The sequence below is a fragment of the Panthera pardus genome, unplaced genomic scaffold (genome assembly GCF_024362965.1).
Source record: "Panthera pardus isolate Hobbes unplaced genomic scaffold, ASM2436296v1 HiC_scaffold_6, whole genome shotgun sequence".
NCBI classification, from domain to species: Eukaryota; Metazoa; Chordata; class Mammalia; order Carnivora; family Felidae; genus Panthera; species Panthera pardus.
Genome location: NW_026526991.1, coordinates 85,817,097 through 85,837,848, shown reverse-complemented (window position 1 = coordinate 85,837,848; position 20,752 = coordinate 85,817,097). Strand labels below are relative to the sequence as shown.

Here is a 20,752-nt window from a genome sequence, read left to right as displayed (position 1 = left end):
AAGATGAAGAAATAAAAAGCACAGTACTGCTCTCAGTCCTTACTCCTCCCCGTATTTTCCCTCAGATTCTCACAAAAGTCTTTACAGCTCTTGACCTCTGGAACTCTGTAAACAGAGCAGATATTATTACCTGGTTCTGGTGGGAAAATTTTCATAGGAATAAGAATTCCCTAAAGTTTTTGGCGGACTGTGACCTTTTAGGTCTCACCTAACAAGGATTTGTCGGTTAAAATTTTCACAAAGTCAATATTTTTAAATATAAAAATTAAAATTACAGATGGCTGATTTTTCAAACAAAGAAATGGAAAGCTATATATAATAAAATTACAAAACTATGATAGTGGCTAACAAGAAGAAACGTCATTGATATTTTTTTTTTCTATTTGGAATAGTCTATAACACTTCTGTAGAGCTTCTGACTGAGAATATTTTTGTCAAATTCAGAATCCTGGGATTTCTTCCATTATTTTCCATGTAGATTGTTAAACTGTGTTGCCCATTGCTCCAGGTATAAGTTATATGTATCCTAAAGAAAGTTTGTAGCCAAGAGAAGGTCATGAGACATCAAAAACTCCAATAGGTACTGTCTGAACATCTGCCTTTTGGGGTCATTTGTATCATTTTGGAATATTTACCTTGTTAAAATAACAGTGAACTATATGGAAGCAAAATCCCAGGGGCACTCCTTAACTTCATGTGTTAGTTGCAGTTCAGATGCACAATGTTACATAAACTGTTGGTCAAATACTCTATATAAAGCATATGTATCCACTGTCCTCTTCCATATAAAAATATTTCATATAAAAATCACTTTTCTATCTTGGAGAATGACTTAATCCTTCACCCATCTTAATTTTGCTAACGTGTGATTAAAATTAAATGGAGGTCACCCTTACTCATGATCCTTAGCATCAGTGTAATTCTCAAACTGGAGCTGATAAAAGTTAAAAACTCGTATCAGGTACCCATTTTCAGTCTCTTCACCCCCTCTCTTGCCCCCATGGAGCAACCTAGTTTTTGTCAATAAAAAGCAATTTAAAGATTAGAGAGGTTGACTCCCTCTTTTGGCAGATGCGTTGAAAGTGATGAAATATTTTCTTACTGAGTGTGTCTACTATAACCTGAATATCTTCTCAGATAACCTTAAGGGTCAGCAGTATTAAAGTGTCATTGACCAAATTTGGCAAAGTATGAGGTCCAATTCTGAAGTTCTCAGTTTCAGATAAAATAATAGGTGCTTAGAATTCAACTTCTTAATAGTAATAGAGTATTCCAGACTATTCTGCAAGATAATTCTGGAGAGATCCTCACTTAGGGACACATGTATTTCAAGAAGGACAGATATGTATAGCCTATGCTATAATGCCCCTATACACAGACACACACACACACACACACACACACACACACACACATTTCTAAGTTTTTTTTTTTTTTTTTAAATATGGAACGCTTCACAAATTTGCGTGTCATCCTTGCTCAGGGGCCATGCTAATCTTCTCTGTATCATTCCAATTTTAGTATATGTGCTGCCGAAGCAAGCACCATTTCTAAGTTTAGATACATCTATCTAACCACAAGAAAGGGAATATGGATGGCATACCTATGCATTGTCAGTATAAAATAACGCCAACTGCAATCTACTCTAAGAAAACATTCTCGTTCAATTGTAGTCATACTTTGAATGATGTGAGCATGTATATGTATCCTTAAGTGAAGAAAAGTTGTGGCAGTCAAAGTATTCTTTTGGTCTAATCCAGCATTTTCAACATTGACACTATTAATGTTCTAGAATGGGTAATTTTTGCTGTGGGGGGCTGACCTCTGCACTGTAGAATGTTTAGTGGGATCCCTGGCCTCTGTCCAGTAGGTGCCAGTAGCACCTTCCAAATCGTGACAATCAAAAATGTTTCTAGACTTTGCCAAATGTCACCAGATAGGGGAGGGGAATTACCCCAGTTGAGAAGTACTGGTCTAAATAAACATTATCATCTCAGGCCATTTCTGTTTGCCTTTCCAAAGCCACAAATGTATAGACTAAAAATTGCACACTATATTATATAAATCTATCCCAGAAATCATAACAAGATGTGAAATTTCCAAATAGCAGTTTCAGTGGAACTGTGACGAATGGGTTTTAGGGAGCTCATTAATTACACTTTAACAATTTCATCAGTTAAAGTACTAATTTGTGTGACATATATGTTTTTCATTAGCCCTTTTACCTTTGATGAAGTGTATAGGTACAAATGTATTCCTTTCTGCAGTAATTATTAAATAATAATAGGTCTAAAGAGGAAATAGGTTTAGGGTTTCACATATAGTGCATATTTACTATAACTCACTCATAGTACAGTCTCGTTAACCTCTTTGCAGCAATATAGAATCAAAATAGCAAATCAGTTCTACAAGATATCAATACTCTCAAATTCTTAACTTTCAAAATATCAGTATACTCTGTGTTAGGTCAACCAGTCATTTTTTAACAGCTGATTTCTATAATAACCTCAATATTTACTCTTCTTTAGAAATTGCCTATTCCAGTGATGTTGAATTTTTCCAAGGGCTTCGTTGACTCAGTATCTTTTAAATTAACCCACCAAAAACTGTCACCTGCTTTAATTTATGTGGTCTACTAAGTCTCTACCATTAAAAATGAAGCAGAACTTTTTGGCATAGTTTGTCTACATTCTGGTGACATTTAAAAGAATGAAAAGAGTGATTTCTAGTGTCTCCCTTTAGATTAAGGCATTCCAAAGCACAAAGACAACGAGAGGCCTCTTTTATCTTCCTCTTACATGCAAACACATTTGGCTGCTTGTAATCTGTCAGTAGAGTTTGTTTGCAGTGTGAAAGCTGATGTAAAAAGCTTTCGGAGTAGCCTTACCTGCTACTACCAGGGGAATCAACATCTACAAATTCACATCCCTTTACTTGTATGAATCATGCCTTGTGTCACCACCCTCAACACAAGGTCCATTCATGAGATGTTAGGGAGAGTCAGAATGAGTAAAACAATTCTGCTCATTTGGGGTAAGCATTTGGGGGTGATGCTGGTGTGAGCACTATGAGAAACAGCAGTAAGCCGGCCTGTCTTTTATCAAGGTGAGGTGGGTAGTTCATAATATACATTTGTAGCTCTTTGACAATGGTACAGATTTTGCCACACTAGGTCATGTGGGTTCAGCTTTCCTACTTGTATGGGAATGAGCTTTGTTTACCTGTGTGTATGTGTGTGTGTGTGCATAAATATATGCATGTTTTGTTTGCATGTATCTTGGAGTGAATAATATACAATGGTAGATAGAAAAGGGATGTGCCCTCCAGTCTGTTTCCAGACTAAACCTTACATTATTGTGCTTTACTTCATCTCTGAGCATTAAATTAGGAAGACAATTATGCCAATTTAAAATAAATAATGCACTCATATTTGCAGCCTTTTTGCACTGAAATAACATAATAATACAAATAGGCTTAAATAATGCAGGCCTAAAATGGAGTTTATGCCCTCAATTCTGAGAAGAGAAAGTATCTCACATTATCCAGACTATGAACCAACACAGTCTAAATTCTACAATGCTTCATTCACATTGTCTAAGTAGATTTGACAAAAGGAGAGGAAGCAATTCTTATTTAACATTTTTTAAATGGAAGGAGACTAAAGTTAACATAGACTTGGTTCAACAAATCACAATAATTAGCTGTAGTGTTTCGTATCTTTATTACTCAGTAAGGTTTTTTTTTTAATCTACCTCATCACCCACTCACTGCCCCTCAATAGGGCAAAAATAAATATTAATTTTTTAAAAACCTATGTTCTATAATATACAATAGGTTTTTTTAAGCCAGATTGTGTTGATAATCAGTAACACTTTGCCCTGGCATTTCCTTTACTCTACCTTGATTAATTCCTCAGCCTCAGCAGCTACAGTTCTGTTTTGTTTGTGAACTGCACCTTCTAGATCAGAACCATGTAAATGTGTTTCACCAACATTACTCCATACTCCATCAGTGTGTTACTAGTTGCAAATCCACAATCTGCTACAAAATATTTCATAGGATTTTCATTTCTTGTTTGTCGTCCAAGCCATCATCAAAGTAGAGTTTCTCTCGGGGGTTTGTAGTTGTTTTGTTTTGTTTTGTTTTTCCAAGTGGCCCATGTGAATCCATGAAACGACTTGACCATTTCCTTTTGGAGTCATGTAAAAAAATCTAACAAAAATACCCTGGCTCAGTTCTTTCTTTTCCCATGGTCCCTAGGAAGTGGGCTGGAGTGGAGTGTCTTCACATGGGTCTAGCTGCATTCTCAGTGCACCAATTTTATGAAGATACCAGAGCTGGAGAAATTCCTCTGGCATGGCATGGAAGCCAGAAAAGGGCAAGACATTATCATAGTAGTGGTGGCTGATGGGCTGTTCATGCATATTCACAGAGAAGGGCCAGAAACCATAGATGGCTACCTCTTCACAGAGGCCCAGAGCTGCACTCACCAAAAAAAGTCCTGTGGACAGGCGCTTGGCATGGATTCCCCTACTCTTCCAGAACTTTCCAATGCTACGCAGAAAGTTGGGGTTGGCAAAGAGCACTGTTTGATTGGCACCAACATCTGACAGTGTATAATAAACCCGGAGGGATGGCTCTGTTCCTGTTTTCATAGAAAAAGCAGGCATGTAGATGTAACTGTGGTTATAGATTTTCATGTTGTCCACAAATGTCTTCCTGGACCACAGCAGATTCTGAAACCTATTAAAGAGAAGAAGTCAATTAAACCTGAAGAAAAGGAACTCATCAAAACCCACTATTCTTCTGATGGCCCTGATAGTTCACATTATCTCGGCAGGAGGGAGGCAGAGGACATGAAAACAATGAAAAATGCTTCACTTGTATTTAAAAATCCTCCTTGATCTGGGTGCCTGGGTGGCTTAATCGGTTAACCATCTGACTTCAGCTCAGGTCATGATCTCACAGTTCGAGCTCCAGGTTGGGCTCTGTGCTGACAGTGTGGATGGAGCTTGGAGCCTGCTTTGAATTCTGTGTCCCCCCCCCTCTCTGCCCCTCCCCCACTCACATTCTGTCTCTCTCTCTCTCTCTCTCTCTCTCTCTCAAAAGTAAATAAAAAATTTTAAAAAATTAAAATCTTCCTTCATCTTACCAATTATCTCTCATCAAGTTGCTTGGCTTCTGCCAAACCTAACATCTTAAATTCTGATTAAGATTCCTTACTAGAATTCCCTCTGAACTAAAATGCACTGTATATTTTGTTCTCCCAGAATTTTTTGCCTGGAATGTAAAAATGGTTTAATACTCATAAATTCACAAAGGCTTTTGGTTATTGGATAGGATTTGGATAAAAACTACTTGTCCAATCTGATATAAGCACAGGACTGGTTTCCTCATCTGCAAATCAAAGGAACCACCTTGAAGATACTTCTTCCCATTGAAATTCTATGATAATAGAAGTATTCAGATTAACTTAAATATTATAACTATAATTTTACACTGAAAAAAAGACTCGTTACTACTATCAAATGATGCTGACAGAGTTGACCACATTGCTTGCTCCAAAGAACTCTTTTTTCCTATGTTCTTTCAGTTTGGGTTCAATAAAGAGAGGATCTCTGGTTCAAGTGCATTCAACTAAAATTGATGGTATACATCCCATGGGTCAGGTACTGGGGAGTTAAAAATTTAATGACCCAATTTTTGTTCTCAGAAAATTCAAGTCCAATTGCAGGAACAAAAATATAAATGAGTGCAACATAATGTTCTAAATGGAACATTGGATATTTGTATAAAGTACTGTGGAATACAGATGAAAAAATAATTAATCCTGCCTTGGGAGAGGAGTGGAGCCTGAGAAAGCTACAGACAGGGGATGACACTGAGTCCCACACCTCCTGTGGAGAACAACATGAAGAATAGCAACTAAACTAGAAGAAACACTTTGGTCATAGGCAAGGGTAAAAGTGTACTGACACAATAATGAGGATTCTGTTTCCCTGGAAGGTGGGAGATGGGAATGGTAGAGGTAGTGGTTGAAGATAAGACATGTTGCAAAAAACCTCATGTGTCTCTAATTTGTTTGGACTTCATTCTGCAGCGATGGGGAAACTTTACAGCAGTGAGTACTCACAGCACTTACTATTTGCATTACAAATATTTCATCATTTGTGTAGTTGTCAGTCTGTGTTAAAAAAGGTAACTCTGGTGATCTGGGTAAGGAAGAGGCTGGTGACTTGGAGAGCAGTTAGGAGGTTGTTGACATAGATCAAGTATAAAAAGAGAAAAAAGACAATGAACTACACTAGGGTCTTGCCACTTTTGTTTTCTTTCACACAGGGCAGTCACCCATCTCACGTTATGTGCAGGTAGAGCAGAAGCATCTAAGAATAGAATGGAGCCATAACATGTTGGCAGGCTTCATCATAAACACGTGAAATTAAAATTCTGAGTAAATAAATCCACAGGATTTTATGTAGCAATCAGTGTCATTAACTCTGCCTGCCAAGAAAGGAGTATTCCTTAAGCAATTTTCCCAAAGGAGGAAAATTGCCCAAGTTTTCCTCATGTCCTTGATTCAGCAGCCTGTTTTAGCAAATTTGTCTAGGCCCTGACAAACAGAAAAGAGGTAACAGGGTTTGTAAGTGGAATCACTCTATCCTAGAAGAAACCATGGAAGCACATTTAAACATATTCTGGAGCTGGACCAGCCTGACCAACACAAATTCCTCCCTCCCAACTCTACTAAGTTGTGCTTAGTAATTCTGATGAGAGTGACCCAGGATGCTCACTCCCTGGTGATTCTGATGCAGGTGTCCTGTGGATAGACTTATTTAGAAGACCAAAGCCATCCGGGTAAGCTGTCTGGCTCTCTGCATCTATCTTCAACATGTCTTTCTTTACATCTTCTAATTTTATCCTTATTGCAATTCTAACAGGGAGAAGAACTCCCTCTTCCTTTCTGTGTCTTGGGACAAACTGTTTCATACTTTCTAAAGAACTCATGTTCTAAAGTGGATCTCCCCTCTTTAAAACATTTAATCTTTCTGTCTCTACCTAATTATTCCCTTCTATCTTCTAAGCATGGTTAGAACTTAGTATGAGACACTTCACCATATGCTTGTACTGGTTCCCAAGCTAGATTCTAGATTTTCATTTCACCATATCAACATTCTAGAGCAATTAGTCTACTTCTATCGGTTCCCTTTCTGCTTCCATTTCCTCCTTATTGCTGTGCAGAATGGGTCCTATTCCACATCACTCTGCTGGCTAATAGAACTTATCCCTATCTTTGTAGTGGACTACACACTAATGAGAATTACAGACAGCTCCAATAAAATCAGGGAAATTGATTTTGTGTTCCCTGCCTTAAAGCTGACTGATTATTCTTGAAGAGGGCAGTCTTCCTTGAGTTTTAACTTCGAAAAAGAACACACAGCTTGAATTTACTATAGGCTTAATTTTTTGTCAATGTTAAAGAACCAGCCTACATGTACCATTTTGTTATTTTTACCTACCCCATTCTTCCACAAATGACATTATCTAAGAACTTAATTCAACTCAATACTTATTTATGGTACACCTAATATATTTAATGCTATCCTAATCAAGAGCTTAACAAGGGTGGCTTGAATTTTACTAACATTAAAAAATGCAACTAGAATTATAAAGAGTAGGGCTCCAGCTTATCTTTCCAGCCTCATACTCAGATTCTCTCTATACCCTCACCCTATGCTCCAGCCATCCTTGTACGTGCACCTGTCCTCATTTTTTACAATGACAGTTTCCTTTTGGCTCATCCATTCATTGCCTTGGTGAAGTTCTGCTTAAGCATCAAGACTCAGACTTCTCCTTCTAAAAATTATTCATTCCTTCCTTCCAAGTTAAGCTTTCAAAGGAGTCTTCTTGGAACTTCTAGTATGGACTGATTCTACCCTCCAAGACTGTGTCTTCCTTGAAGACAAGTGAAAATCCTATTCATCTTTCGATTTTTACAACTTAGCTCACAAAGTTGTGTACTATATAAATGGAAAACTGTTAACTTGAAAAAAGAAGAAAATGAAGTGAGATTGGCCAATGAATTGTTAAAAATAGAAATGATTAAATATATAATGAATATGGGCATGAAATAGAAAAATGTATCGACAAAAATACAGAAATACAGCATTTTATAAATAAATTTAATACATGATAATAAAGCAAAAATCATTGAAATTTTAAGCAATTAATATCAAGCTAACTACTTAACAATTTGAAATTTTAAGGGGGAATAGATTCATATTTGACAAGAAAATTCAAGATAAGTAAGATAAACATTTAAAGTTTATTCACAACTGTGAATTTATCAGCCATTTGTAAAATATCTTTCTACAAAGGAAAATATTGACAAAATTGATTATGTCAAGATGTGAAATTTCATCGCCATGAAAATAAGATAACTAAAATGAAAAGGGAATGATGACACTGGGGCACTTGGGTAGCTCAGTCAGTTAGCATCTAACCCTTGATTTCAGCTCAGGTCATGATCTCCTGGTTTGTGAGATCAAGCCCCACATCAGGCTCTGTGTGCTGACAGTGTGGAGCCTGCTTGGAATTTTCTCTCCCTCTCTCTCTCCCCAACCACCTCAAAAATAAATAAATAAACTTTAAAAAAGGGAATGACTCTGAAAAATATTTTCAACAAATAGAAATACAGAAGCTCAATACTGATACTACTATACAGTATGATGATATTGATATACTGACATGAAAATGGACAAAAGCATGGATAAGTGATCCAAAGGGAATTGCAAGTAATGAAAAGGGTTAAATTTTCAGCTTCAGTTTTAAACTGAATAGAATAAGGAAAGCTAAGGGTCCAGTTCTTGCCTCTTACGGCAAATCTCTAGACATGAAAGAAAATATATTTTTAAAGATCTGTATCCACCTTGAAAACAAAAAAGGAAAACCTTCAATGAATCCCCAAATCTGAGTTACCTCTGAAAAACAAAGTGCTTATAGAAAGACACCAGGGCATAAGCTAATTTGCTGAGCATTGCTCTAAAAGGTAGCAGTGCCCCATGCCTAAAGGCAGAAAATACTGAGAAGTTGAGTGTCTTGGAAAAATCAACAAGGTTATTATTGAGATTATGCACACTAGAACATTCAAGTAGATTGAACCCTAAAATCTTGCACTGGTCAATTATCACTGTGGGTAGCATGAAGAGAATATGAGCCTCTTGGGAGGAACAGTGACTCTGTGCCCAGAGCTGGCCCAGCCCAGGGGAAACTGAGGATTCTTTTCAACTCATACAATATTGGTAGTCAAGCTTATAGTTCCTAAGTAGAATATTGACACTGATCCAAGAGAAAAGACATATAATGACATTTGGGAATCACCCAGAAGAAAACCACCTTGCTACCCTCTCAACCAAGGGTAAAGCCTACCTGTGATAGGTTCAGTCTCTGCATAGAGCTTCCAGTTGTTAAACAAGAACAGATAGCTAAGATCAGAAGATACTGAAGGAAAGACTCCACTATGAGAGAGAACAAAATGGAAGAATAAAAGAACTCACAGGAAACCAGTATCATTCAAGGGACAGAAGGAAACTCTTAAGATCTGTAATGGTTTGTTTAGTAATATTAATTGCTTACTGCATTCATTAAGTAAGACTAGGATGCTACAAAACGAAAAACAATATTTAGGTAACAAGAAACAGCTATTGGCAATTTAAAAAGATAATTAATGAATTCTGGTAAAGGAAATCTTCAGGAAAACAGCTACAGAGCAGCCTAGAAGCCTATCAATCAGATTCTAGTGGAAGGAAAAAGCCACTTCCTGAAAGAATGTGTCAACAACAAAAAAGTGCCTCTGATAGACTTACATGTTGAGAGTAATGAAAGAAGATTTATAGCTCTAATGGGAGTCTGGAGATGAATTAGTGACTGTTGAGTGGAAAGCCTTTCTTTGCTTTGGAGAAAACTTAACAGGAAAAAAATTAAGAATTGAGCAGGATATCAAATACTCATAAAATAAACTTTTTGTCTCAGATGTGAACAGTAAAGTAAAGTAAGCACTGACTATTAAATTAACTGTGATAAATCTTAATTGAGAGGTTAGGAAAGTGTAAGTATGAATGGAGGAATGCTGTGAATGGCACTTTAAGAGAGAGAAATCTTTATTTTTCCGTAAGAAATCAATAGATAAACTGAAAAGTTAAAAATTGTAGTTAAGCACACTGCTTTAAAGTCCAACAAGAAACATATGAAAAGTCAAAATGCTCTAAGTTTTTGAAATTATGCTGACTTCAGATACAAGAGACAGTCGACTTTCATATATTTCATACTTTCTCTTGGAATTTTAAAGTAATTACATTTTTCTACAGTACTTTGAAGCATAAATTTAAAATATGTATCAATAAATTAATATCTCTCACTTGTGCTTGAAAAAAATTTAAAAAGTAAAACACAACAGGAGAAAAATCAACTAGAGAAGATGAATCTCTTAGAACATTACTTGAGAAAATGTGAGACAAGAGTTTCCTTCTTTCCATGTTAAGTTTTGCCACACTAATTGATTTTAAAACTATGTACATGTATAATTTTGGTAAAAATGGGAATTATAATTTTTTTAACATTTATTCTTTTTTGAGAGACAGAGAGAGACAGGGCATGAGCAGGGGAGGGGTAGAGAGAAGGGGAGACAGAATCTGAAAAAGGCTCCAGGCTCTGAGCTGTCAGCACAAAGCCCAATGTGGGGCTCAAATCCATGAACTGTGAGATCATGAGCTGAGCAGAAGTCAGATGTTTCACTGACTGAGCCACCAAGGCGCTCTTAAATATTGAAGGAGAATAACAAACTTGGAGGACTGACGCTACCCAACTTCAAGCTTCCCTATAAAGCTACAATAATCAAGACAATGTGGTTCTGGCAAAAGAATAGACAGATCAATGGAACAGAACAGAGAACCCAGAAACAGACCCCATAAATATAGTCAATTGATCTTTGACAAAGGAGCGAAGGCAATACAATATAACAAAGATAACGTTTTCAACAAATGGGTGCTGAAACAAGTGACTATCCACACGTAAAAAGTTGAATCTAGACACAAACTTTATGGCCTTCACAAAAATTAACTCAAAATGGATCATAAACTTAAATGTAAAATGCAAAACTATAAAACTCCTATAATATAAATGAGAAAACTTAGGTGACCTTGGTTATAGCAATAACATTTTAGATACAAAACCAAAGGCATAATCCCTGAAAGATATAATTCATAAGCTGGAATTCATTAAAATTAAAAACATCTCTGTGAAAGTGTCACGAGAATGAGAAGACAAACCATATCCTGGGAGAAACAAGTGCCCAAAAGACACAGCTAATAAAGAACTGTTATCGAAACTATACAAAGAACTCTTTAAATTCAATGATGAGAAAACGAACAACTTGATTAAAAAATGGGCCAAAGACTTCAACAGATGACAGGTAAGCATATGAAAAGATGCTTTGCATTGTGTATCATTAGGGAAATGCATATTAAAACAGCAGTGAAGTACCACTAGGTATCTAGAAGAATGGCCAAAATCCAGAACCTGACAACACTGCCTGTGAGGATATGGAGCAACAGATACTCTCATTCACTGCTGGTAGGAATGCAAAATGGTACAGCCACTATGGAAGACAGTTTAGTGGTTTCTTACAAAATTAAACATACTCTGATAAGATCCAGTTATCACGTTCCTTCGTATTTTCCCAAAGGCACTGAAAACTCATGTCCACACAGAAACCTGCACAGGCATGCTTACAGCAGCTTTCATAACTGTCAAAATTTGGAAGCAATCAAGATGAATTGCTAAGGTGAGTGGATAAATAAACTGTATTATATCCATATAATGGAATATTATTCAGCACTAAAAAGGAAGTGACTTATCAAGTCATGAAAAGACACAAAGGAACCTTAAGTGCATATCACTGGGTGGAAGATGCAAGAATAGTTCAACTTTTGTAAATCAATCAATATGATACACCACAGTAACCAAATGAAGAATAAAAACCACATGATCATCTCAACAGATGCAGAAAAAATATTTAACACAATTCAACATCCATTTATGATAAAAACTCTCAAAAAGCAGGTAAAGAGGGAATGTACTTCAACATAATAAAGGCCATATATGAGAACCCCACAGCCAATATCATTCTCAATGGTGAAAAGATGAAAGATTTTCCTCTAACATCAGGAATAAAACAGGGATGCCCAATCTCACCAGCTTTATTCAATTTAGTATTGGAAGTCCTGGCTAGAGCAATTAGGTAAGAAAAAGAAATAAAAGGCATCCTAATTGGAATGTTAGAAGAAAAACTATCACTATTTGCATATGACATGATATTACATAAACCCTAAAGACTCCATCAAATAACTGTTAGAAATAATAAATAAAATCAGTGAAGTTGCAGGACACAAAATCAATATACAAAAATCTGTTGCATTTCTTTACACTAATAACAAACTATTAGAAAAATGTTAAAAACAATCTTATTTAAAATTGTATCAAAACGAAGGGAGTATCTAGGAATAAATTTAACCAAAAAGGTGAAAGACCCGATATTGAAAACTACAAGACATTTATGAAAGAAACTGAAGAAGACACAAATAATTGGAAAGATATTCTGTGCTCATGGATTAAAAGAAATAATAGTTGCAATGTCTATACTACCCTCAAACAACATACAGATTCAATGCAATCCCTATCAAAATACCATATTTGGTATTTTGCAAATACCAAATCAAATAATGGTATTTTTCACAGGAATAGGACAAATAATCCTAAAGTTTGTATAGAAGCATCAAAGACCCCAAGAAGCCAGGGAAATCTTGAGAAAGAAGAATAAAGCTGGATGCATCATGCTCTGATTTCAAAATATATTACAGAGTAATTAAAACAATATAGTATTAGCATGAAAATAAGTACCTAGATCAAAGAAACAGAATAAAGATATCAAAAATAAACCCATGCATAAATGTTCAATTTACAACAAAAGAAGGAAGAATATATAATGGTGAAAGAACAGTCGCTTCAATAAATAGTGTTGGGAAAATTGAACAGCTGTATGCAAAAAAATAAAACTGGACCACTATCTTACACCATACGTAAAAATAACAGATAACGAATTAAAGACTTGCATTTAAACCATGAAACTCCTAGAAGAAACCAGGCAATAAGCTCCTTGACATAGGTCGTGGTGATGATGTTTTCAATCTGTCACCTAAAGCTAAAGCAACAAAAGCAAAAATAAACTGGTGGGACTACATCAAACTAAAAAGCTTCTGCACAACAAAGGAAGCCATCAACAAAATGAAAAGCAATTTACTAAATGGGAAAGCATATCTGCAAGTCATTTATCCAATATGAGGCTAATATCCAAAATACATAAAGAACTTATAAACTCAGCACAAAAAACTTCTGATTAAAAAATGTGCAGAAGATCTGAATATACATTTTTTGAAAGGAGACTTACAGATGACCAACAGGTACATGAAAAGATACTCAATATCATTAATTGTCAGGGAAATGAAATCAAAACGAGAATAAGAAATCACTTCACATCTGTTAGAATGGCCATTATCAAAAAGATAAGAAATAACAAGTGTTAATGAGAATGTGGAGAAAATAAAATTCTTGTGTACTGTTGGTGGAAATATAAATTGGTGAAATCACTATGGAAGACAGTATAGAGCTTCCTCAAAAAAAATAAATAAATAAAAATAAAAATAGAACTACCCAGCAATTTGCCTTTGGGTATTTATCCAAAGAAAACAAAAACACTAATTCAAAAAGGTATATGCACCTCCATGTTCTTTGCATCATTATTTATAGTAGCTAAGGTATGAAAACAACCTCAAGTGTATATCAATGGATAACTGGATAAAGTAATTGAGACACACACACACACACACACACACGCATGCACACACATAATAATATATAATTTAGTCATAAAAAAATGAAACCTTGCTATTTGAGACAACATGGAGAGACCCCCAAGGCATTACCCTAAGTGAAGTAAGTCAAACAGAGATCTTATATGTGGAACCTAAGAAAAACAAAATACAAAAAACCCAAGCTCATAGATATAGGGAATGGACTGGTGGTTACAAGAGGTGAAGGGTCGGGGATGGGAGAAATGGATGCACTGTTTGTTGGTTTGTTTGTGTTTAGTTTAAATAAATTGAATAAAATTTTTTTAAAGATTGACAACATAAACCAGAGTCATGAAACAAAACATACACAAAAAGAACAGGTGGATTTAATAAAGAACCAAGTGGAAATTCTGAAACTGAAAAAGACAGCCTTTGAAAATAAACATTTTATGAAAAGATTAAACAGTAGATATTATAGAATCAAAAAGACATGGGACACCTGGGTGGCTCAGTCAGTTAAGCATCCGACTTCTGCTCAGCTCATGATCTTACTATTTATGGGTTTGAGCCCCACATCAGGCTGTGTGCTGACAGCTCAGAGCCTGGAGCCTGCTTCAGATTCTGTCTCCCCCTTTCTCTGCCCCTACCCCGCTCACACACTGTGTCTCTCTCTGTCTCTCAAAAATAAATAAACGATAAAAATTTTTTTTAAAAAAAGAATTAATGCATTGAAAGATAAATCTAAAGACACTATCCATAATGACCTGGATGGAAAATATAAAGAGACAGAGAAGATAGTATGAAAAATTTCAAAACATGTGTATTAAGAGTTCCTAAAAGAAGAGAATAAATGGGAGAAAATCAATATTTAGAGAACACATATGTATGTCTTAAAACCAATGTAAAGAAGGTACTGATAAAGAAAGTGAGCTGGAAAGTGAGATGGGAGGTGAGAGGGGGATGGGTTAAATGGGTGATGAGTACCAAGGAGGGCACTTGCGATGAACACCAGGTGATGTTCGTGACGAATCACTAAATTCTACAGCAGAAACTGATGTTACATTGCATGCTGACTAACTGGAATTTAAATAAACAATTTGGACAAAAGTAAAAATAAATAACAAATTTTTAAAAAGTCAGTTATGTCTAACACACACACACACACACACACACACACACACACACACACACAAAAGTGAGATGGTTATTAAGAACCAGTCCTTTGGGGTGCCTGGGTGGCACAGTTGGTTGGGTGTCCAACTTCGGCTCAGGTCATGATCTCACGGTTTGTGGGTTCAAGCCCTGCATCGGGCTCTGTGGTGACAGCTCAGAGCCTGGAGCCTGCTTCAGATTCTGTGTCTCCCTCTCTCTGTGCCCCTCCCCCACTCACACTCTGTCTCTCTCTCTCTCTCTCTCTCAAAAATAAAGATTAAAAAAAAAAAAAGAACCAGTCCCTTCACTCTCTTTTCTGGCACAGTTAAATAATAACACTGAAAAAATTAATAATAGACAAATAACACAAGAGAAAAATGGACAATGCCACAGAACTGTCAAGTCTGAGAAGAAGAAATTCAAAGGGTCAATATACATATGAAAATGTGTACAATCTCACCAGCATTAAGTTATAAATTTATGCCAATTTTTAAAACTACACCAATTAAAGCTACAGCAAACTAACAGTTTTCCACATTGGTAACAATATGTGATTGGTAAAAATTAAGGAACATGAGAATAAATAGTAGAAAGAGTGTGAGAAATGGGTACTTTTATGCTTCAAATGGGAGCAAGAGTTATTACAAACAGTTCAGAAAATGTTTTGGCATTTTCAATACGGATACCTTCTGACTCAGCACTTTCATTTCTCAGCTGGTGCCTTTGGTATTTGCCAAACAATCTCTTAAATCTTGGCTTAAATAACTGCACCTCAGAAAAGCCTTTCCTGACCATCCCATATGTCACCTTTGTTGCCTTTCTTCATCCTAGCTATCACTATATGACATTTTATTATATATGCATGTCTTTTTTTATTATTTGTGTCTTCTGAATGCCCACAAGGAGGACTTGGTTTTGTTTATTGCTAAATCCACAACACCAAGCATGGTCCCTGGCATATGGCACCAAGTAAATATTCATGAATGTTTGCTGAAGTATGCAGGAAATTAACAAAAACCTAAATGTCCACCACAAATAATGTTATATCTATATTATAATATATGGGAATTCTTTTAACGACATAGCTTCATTTGTATGGAAATAGAAATATTTCCAAAATAAAATGTTATACAAAAAACAGAAAAGTTTCAGAATTACTACTGTAATTTGTATCATGGATTATCACACAAGATAAAGATATATATTTTCTATGCTTCAATCTATGTGTGTAAGGGCATGGGAAAATGTTGGACAGATACACATTAAGCCGGAAACAGTGGTTATCTCTAGGGAAGGTAGTGGCTGTGGGGGTGCAGGTAGAGGGTCAAGGGAAACTTTAGCTTTGTCTGGAATGCTTTCATTCTTTAGAAGGCGAAATATTTATGTGTTACTTGTGTTATTAAACATTTTCTTTGAAAAGGTCAGTCTCCTTAGTGATCACATAAATGCAAAGTAAAACAATCATGAATTGCTAGTTCACTCTTTTCAACACAACAAAAAGTTAGGAGTGTGGTAATTTTATTCATTAAGTTTTTAATATTATTATCATGTGCCCTGTGCAGTACAAAACACATTTGTAGAAAAAGTCACAAATGTTCAGATTAATTTCACTTAAGCTTCTTTCATTAAAAGTCCACTTCTTTTACACAGAATATTTGTTCCAATTTTTCTCTCTATAATAATTTTATTTGAGCACTTTCCTTATTATTTACTTCCTGTTGAAATGTTTCAGCAATTTTCCAGTAAGTTAACTCATTTCCTCATATTATTTACTTGCTTTTCTAATATTTTGGACCATTTGCCATGTTCATGGTTATTCACTGTCATTTTTCTCTCTCTTTGTGCAGCTGTTTGTTTACCCAGCTGTTGCTTCCTTTTCCTTTGTCAATGAATGTTAATTTTGTGTTGATCCACAATACTTTTCTCCTGTGTACCTTCTCATCCTATGGGGGTGGCTCTTCTACAGGAAAATATTTTACCACATTGCAAACAATGCATCATACCCAGCTATTCCATTCTCTCATAGTACATACTAAACTATGCCCTAGGAATGCAAACTTTTAAAATATTTGCAGAGTTAAGGTTCCCAACCTAGACTGGGGATGTTGCTAAGAAGAGAGCAATTTAGGATAGGCCTTTCAGAGATGGATATATCTGAACTGAATTTTGAAGAATGAGTGGAAGTTAGCTATGCAAACAAAGTTGAGGAAGATAGAGTATTTTTGTCTGACGTGGTGGTGTATGCAAAGGCACAGAGGTGAGAAAGATGGTTTTCAGGGAAATGTAAACAAGCTTCTGGTGAAGCTTTATAGCCTTAGGAATGGCTAGAGATGAGGCACAGGACAGGATAAAAGAATGACCTACAGTTGATCAAGGTTGAGATTTTACCCATATGGGAAAAGGGAGTGTAATTAGTCCATGGGGGAAATGGTGAGGGAGGGTCTTACCACTCAGCTTTAGGGAAGGAAGGAAATGTTGGCTTTGGTGACTGGGACAAGCAGGGCTGATCTTTGGCTGGAAAGCAATGGTGAAATATATAAGGCAGTGTCCATTCTGATTTGGTGTGAATTCTTCTGTACCAGTTGTTAAATATGTATCCCAACTAGGTGTGAGAGTGGTTTTAGTTTTGGGGGTTGGGTGGGTTGGACTTCTGGTAGCTCCTTTCATGATGATATGTAACACATAGGAGAAGGTAGCTTTAAAGGTAATTATTACCTATTATTACCCAATATTGGACATGTTGAACCATGAGATCACCCAGAAAAGCAACGCAACAACATGCAAAACACTGATAAATTATATCATCTAAATGGTAGGCAAAGGATGTAGCAAAGGGTAGGCTGGCAGAGAGGTGAGAGGAAACCAGAAGAATCTTCAATAACAGAAGGAGAAAAACGTTATAGAAGTTTATCAACAGTGATCAAAGACAAGAAGACACCAAGTGAGGTAAAGACAGAAAATGTGACCTGGAACATTTAGTAATGTGGAAGTATTCTGTGGCATGAGCTATTTTAGTAGAAATCAATCTAGATCATGGGTTGAAAACTCAATTGTGTGTAGGGGCCAAACAGACTGGGGAAATACGTGAAGGGGCCAGGTATGAGATATAAAAATGTGGATCTGAAAATGGAATATAGATGTCTTATCTAAAGGATTTTCAATTAAAAAGGAAAAAAAAAAAGTAACAGCCAGGTAAAAAAGTTATGGCCACCAGGTTTGGCCTGTTGGCAACAAGTTTGATGTCAACTCTCAAAAATTTTTCAAAATTCCAAATGAGGATGAGACCATGGAATCACAAATCCCTTTGAGGCAGACCAAAAAATACATGGCCTCTTGTTTATTTATGACATTAGCAATAGTATGGGATAAGAATCAGAAGTCCTATAATCAAATTACAGAAATAATCAATAAATTCTATTATAAGATTCTTGCTTAGCACGTTATCTTATTTAAGCTTTGTGGTCACTCTGTGAAGAGGGTATTATCCCTTTTCTGCTGTTGAGGAAATTTAGGGTAAGAGTGGTTAAGTACTCTAGCAAAGTTTCATAGCTCCAATGCAGAATGTAGATTCTGGATTCCAGCTCAGCTCAATCTGAGTCTCTATTCAACACTCTTTCAATTGTACTGTGTAGCTTTTCTCTGATGGGAAGACAGACCTCTCCTGTCTTGTATAAATTCATTTACCTGTGATCTGGGATTCACCCTTTTGCACCTTCAGAGATCACTTTATCCTTTTTTATTCCCTGTACCTTCATCCATTCCCTCTCCTTGGCCCTTTCCCCAACATGGGCACTTGCCCAAGTCTCCCTAACCAGAAATAAAAAACTAGCAACAGACAAAAATTTCCTTAAAAGTACTCCTTTTTATAGCTACTTCCTGACTTCTTTCTTTCCATTCGTAGCTGAATTCTTTTTCTCTTAATTGTCCCGTACCCTCTGCGAGATTTGTTCACTTTCATTACCTACACTGGGACTCATACTGGTAGTGAGGTGGACAACATTTTAACAACAAATACCAGAGTTCCTTGTGGAAAAAGAATTCTCTTTGTTTAGGTGTAGATGTTGCTTGACGTGTTGATGGTGAAATCCTAAGAGCACATCCTGGGAGCAGAAAAGGAAATAAGTGATAAGCAACCTCTTCTGCATAAGTTGTTAACAGGAATTTGGAGGCAGGGAGAACTGAAGGGTGAGATGAAGGGAGAAGGAGAGAAAAGAATGAGGAGTAGTGACACCCTAGGAAGTTAGACTTAGATGGCACACAAGTGGGACATTCTCAGTGACAGGGTGGTAAACATTTTTAAGAACAGGGATGCCTGATGTGCACTTTTTATATTCTTTGCTTGATGTTTTTCAGTGACTCCCCTCTTGCCTCAAACCTTCTATAAAGTTTGCTACATATCCATAATGCCTTTAGAAATGGTATTCTGGATAAATCAAGGAGAGGGAGTTTTAATCTATGTCTGCCTTGGTGTGGAGCAGACAGAGGGGAACAGTCACAGGAGATGAGATGAGGAGACAAGTAAGCTGAAGGCAATTCAAAGAAACAGTAACTGGAATAAACAATGATGATGTAAATATAAGCAAATGAAAATTCCTGAAATATTATAGAGAACATTGAATGTTTTGGCAGACACAGAATAAGAGTTCCAAGTCAATTTTTTAAAAAATCTCAAGGACAGGCTGATCTCTATTCACATCTAAATTCATACTAATGGCTTCCTAATTTCCATGTCCAGTCTAGCTATTTAACATTCATGGCAGAATAGCATCATGGTTAAAATTCTGAAGCCCTAACACCTACCCAGATTTGAATCTCATCTCTAATATTTACTAATGTGAGTTTGGTCAAGTTTCTTAAGCTGTATGTACTCAGTTTCCTCATCTGTAAAATAGAGGAGACACTAGTTGTATCTAGTTCATGGGAATGTTTTATTATTGAATTGGTACTTGAAAAGTATTTAGAACAATATCTGTCCCTTTGTAAGCACTCAAAAAATATTAACACTTATTATGACCAACAGACTGCTGGCCATTTCCATTTTGATTCAATGACACACTCAATAACGATTTATTTTATACCAATCATGTGCCAGGCATTGTTCTACACACTGTGGGACGTAGCAGTGAAAAATACAGACACAGTCTCTGTTCTCTTATAGCTTTCATTTGGGTAATAACAGACAGCCAATAAACAACAACAAAAAAAAGGACAATATGTGGGGAATGCCATGAAGAAAATCAAATAGAGTGATAGGAAACAAGAGGGTGGGGGATACTGCTATTCAGAGTTATATTTTAGCATAAGTCTTACAAAAATAAGAGAGCAGGTGCTGGGGAGAACAGTGGGAAGTATCTTAAACTCATCCTCTTCCCTCCAGTATCTTTTGTAACAACCATAGTCTGAACAAATAGAACAACCATCCACCAATGATTCAACCCAGCTATGAGTCTTCCCTTTCCTGAAGTTTGTACACCCAGTTCATTACTAAGTTTCCCTGTTATAACATCTTGATTCTACTTTCCCATTTCTCAGTCCTATTACGTACAGACTGAACCACACGAAATGGCAATTCTACAGGTCAAAAACAGTTAAATATTGGCATGTGCTCACCAAACCCAGTTAGTTTTCTTCCAAGGCATGCACAAGGACTACTTCCCAGATCCCCTTGTGGTTAGGTAGAGCCATGTGACTAAGTT

At 36.2% G+C, this 20,752-nt stretch overlaps 1 protein-coding gene and 1 non-coding gene across 2 annotated transcripts in view; both read right to left on the bottom strand.

Moving 5' to 3' along the window:
• Nucleotides 1–1,438: 1,438 nt before the first annotated feature.
• Nucleotides 1,439–1,545, bottom strand: LOC128775121 (U6 spliceosomal RNA). The gene has a single exon (XR_008419773.1). It is a non-coding gene; the product is annotated as a U6 spliceosomal RNA (small nuclear RNA).
• A 2,579-nt stretch (nt 1,546–4,124) lies between these two features.
• ST8SIA1 (ST8 alpha-N-acetyl-neuraminide alpha-2,8-sialyltransferase 1) overlaps nt 4,125–20,752 on the bottom strand; it is a 143,133-nt gene continuing 126,505 nt past the window's right edge. Inside the window, exon 5 of the mRNA XM_019452202.2 lies at nt 4,125–4,743. Coding sequence (XP_019307747.1) covers nt 4,257–4,743 — 487 coding nt within the window. The 3' untranslated portion in view covers nt 4,125–4,256. The remainder of the gene's footprint in view (nt 4,744–20,752) is intronic.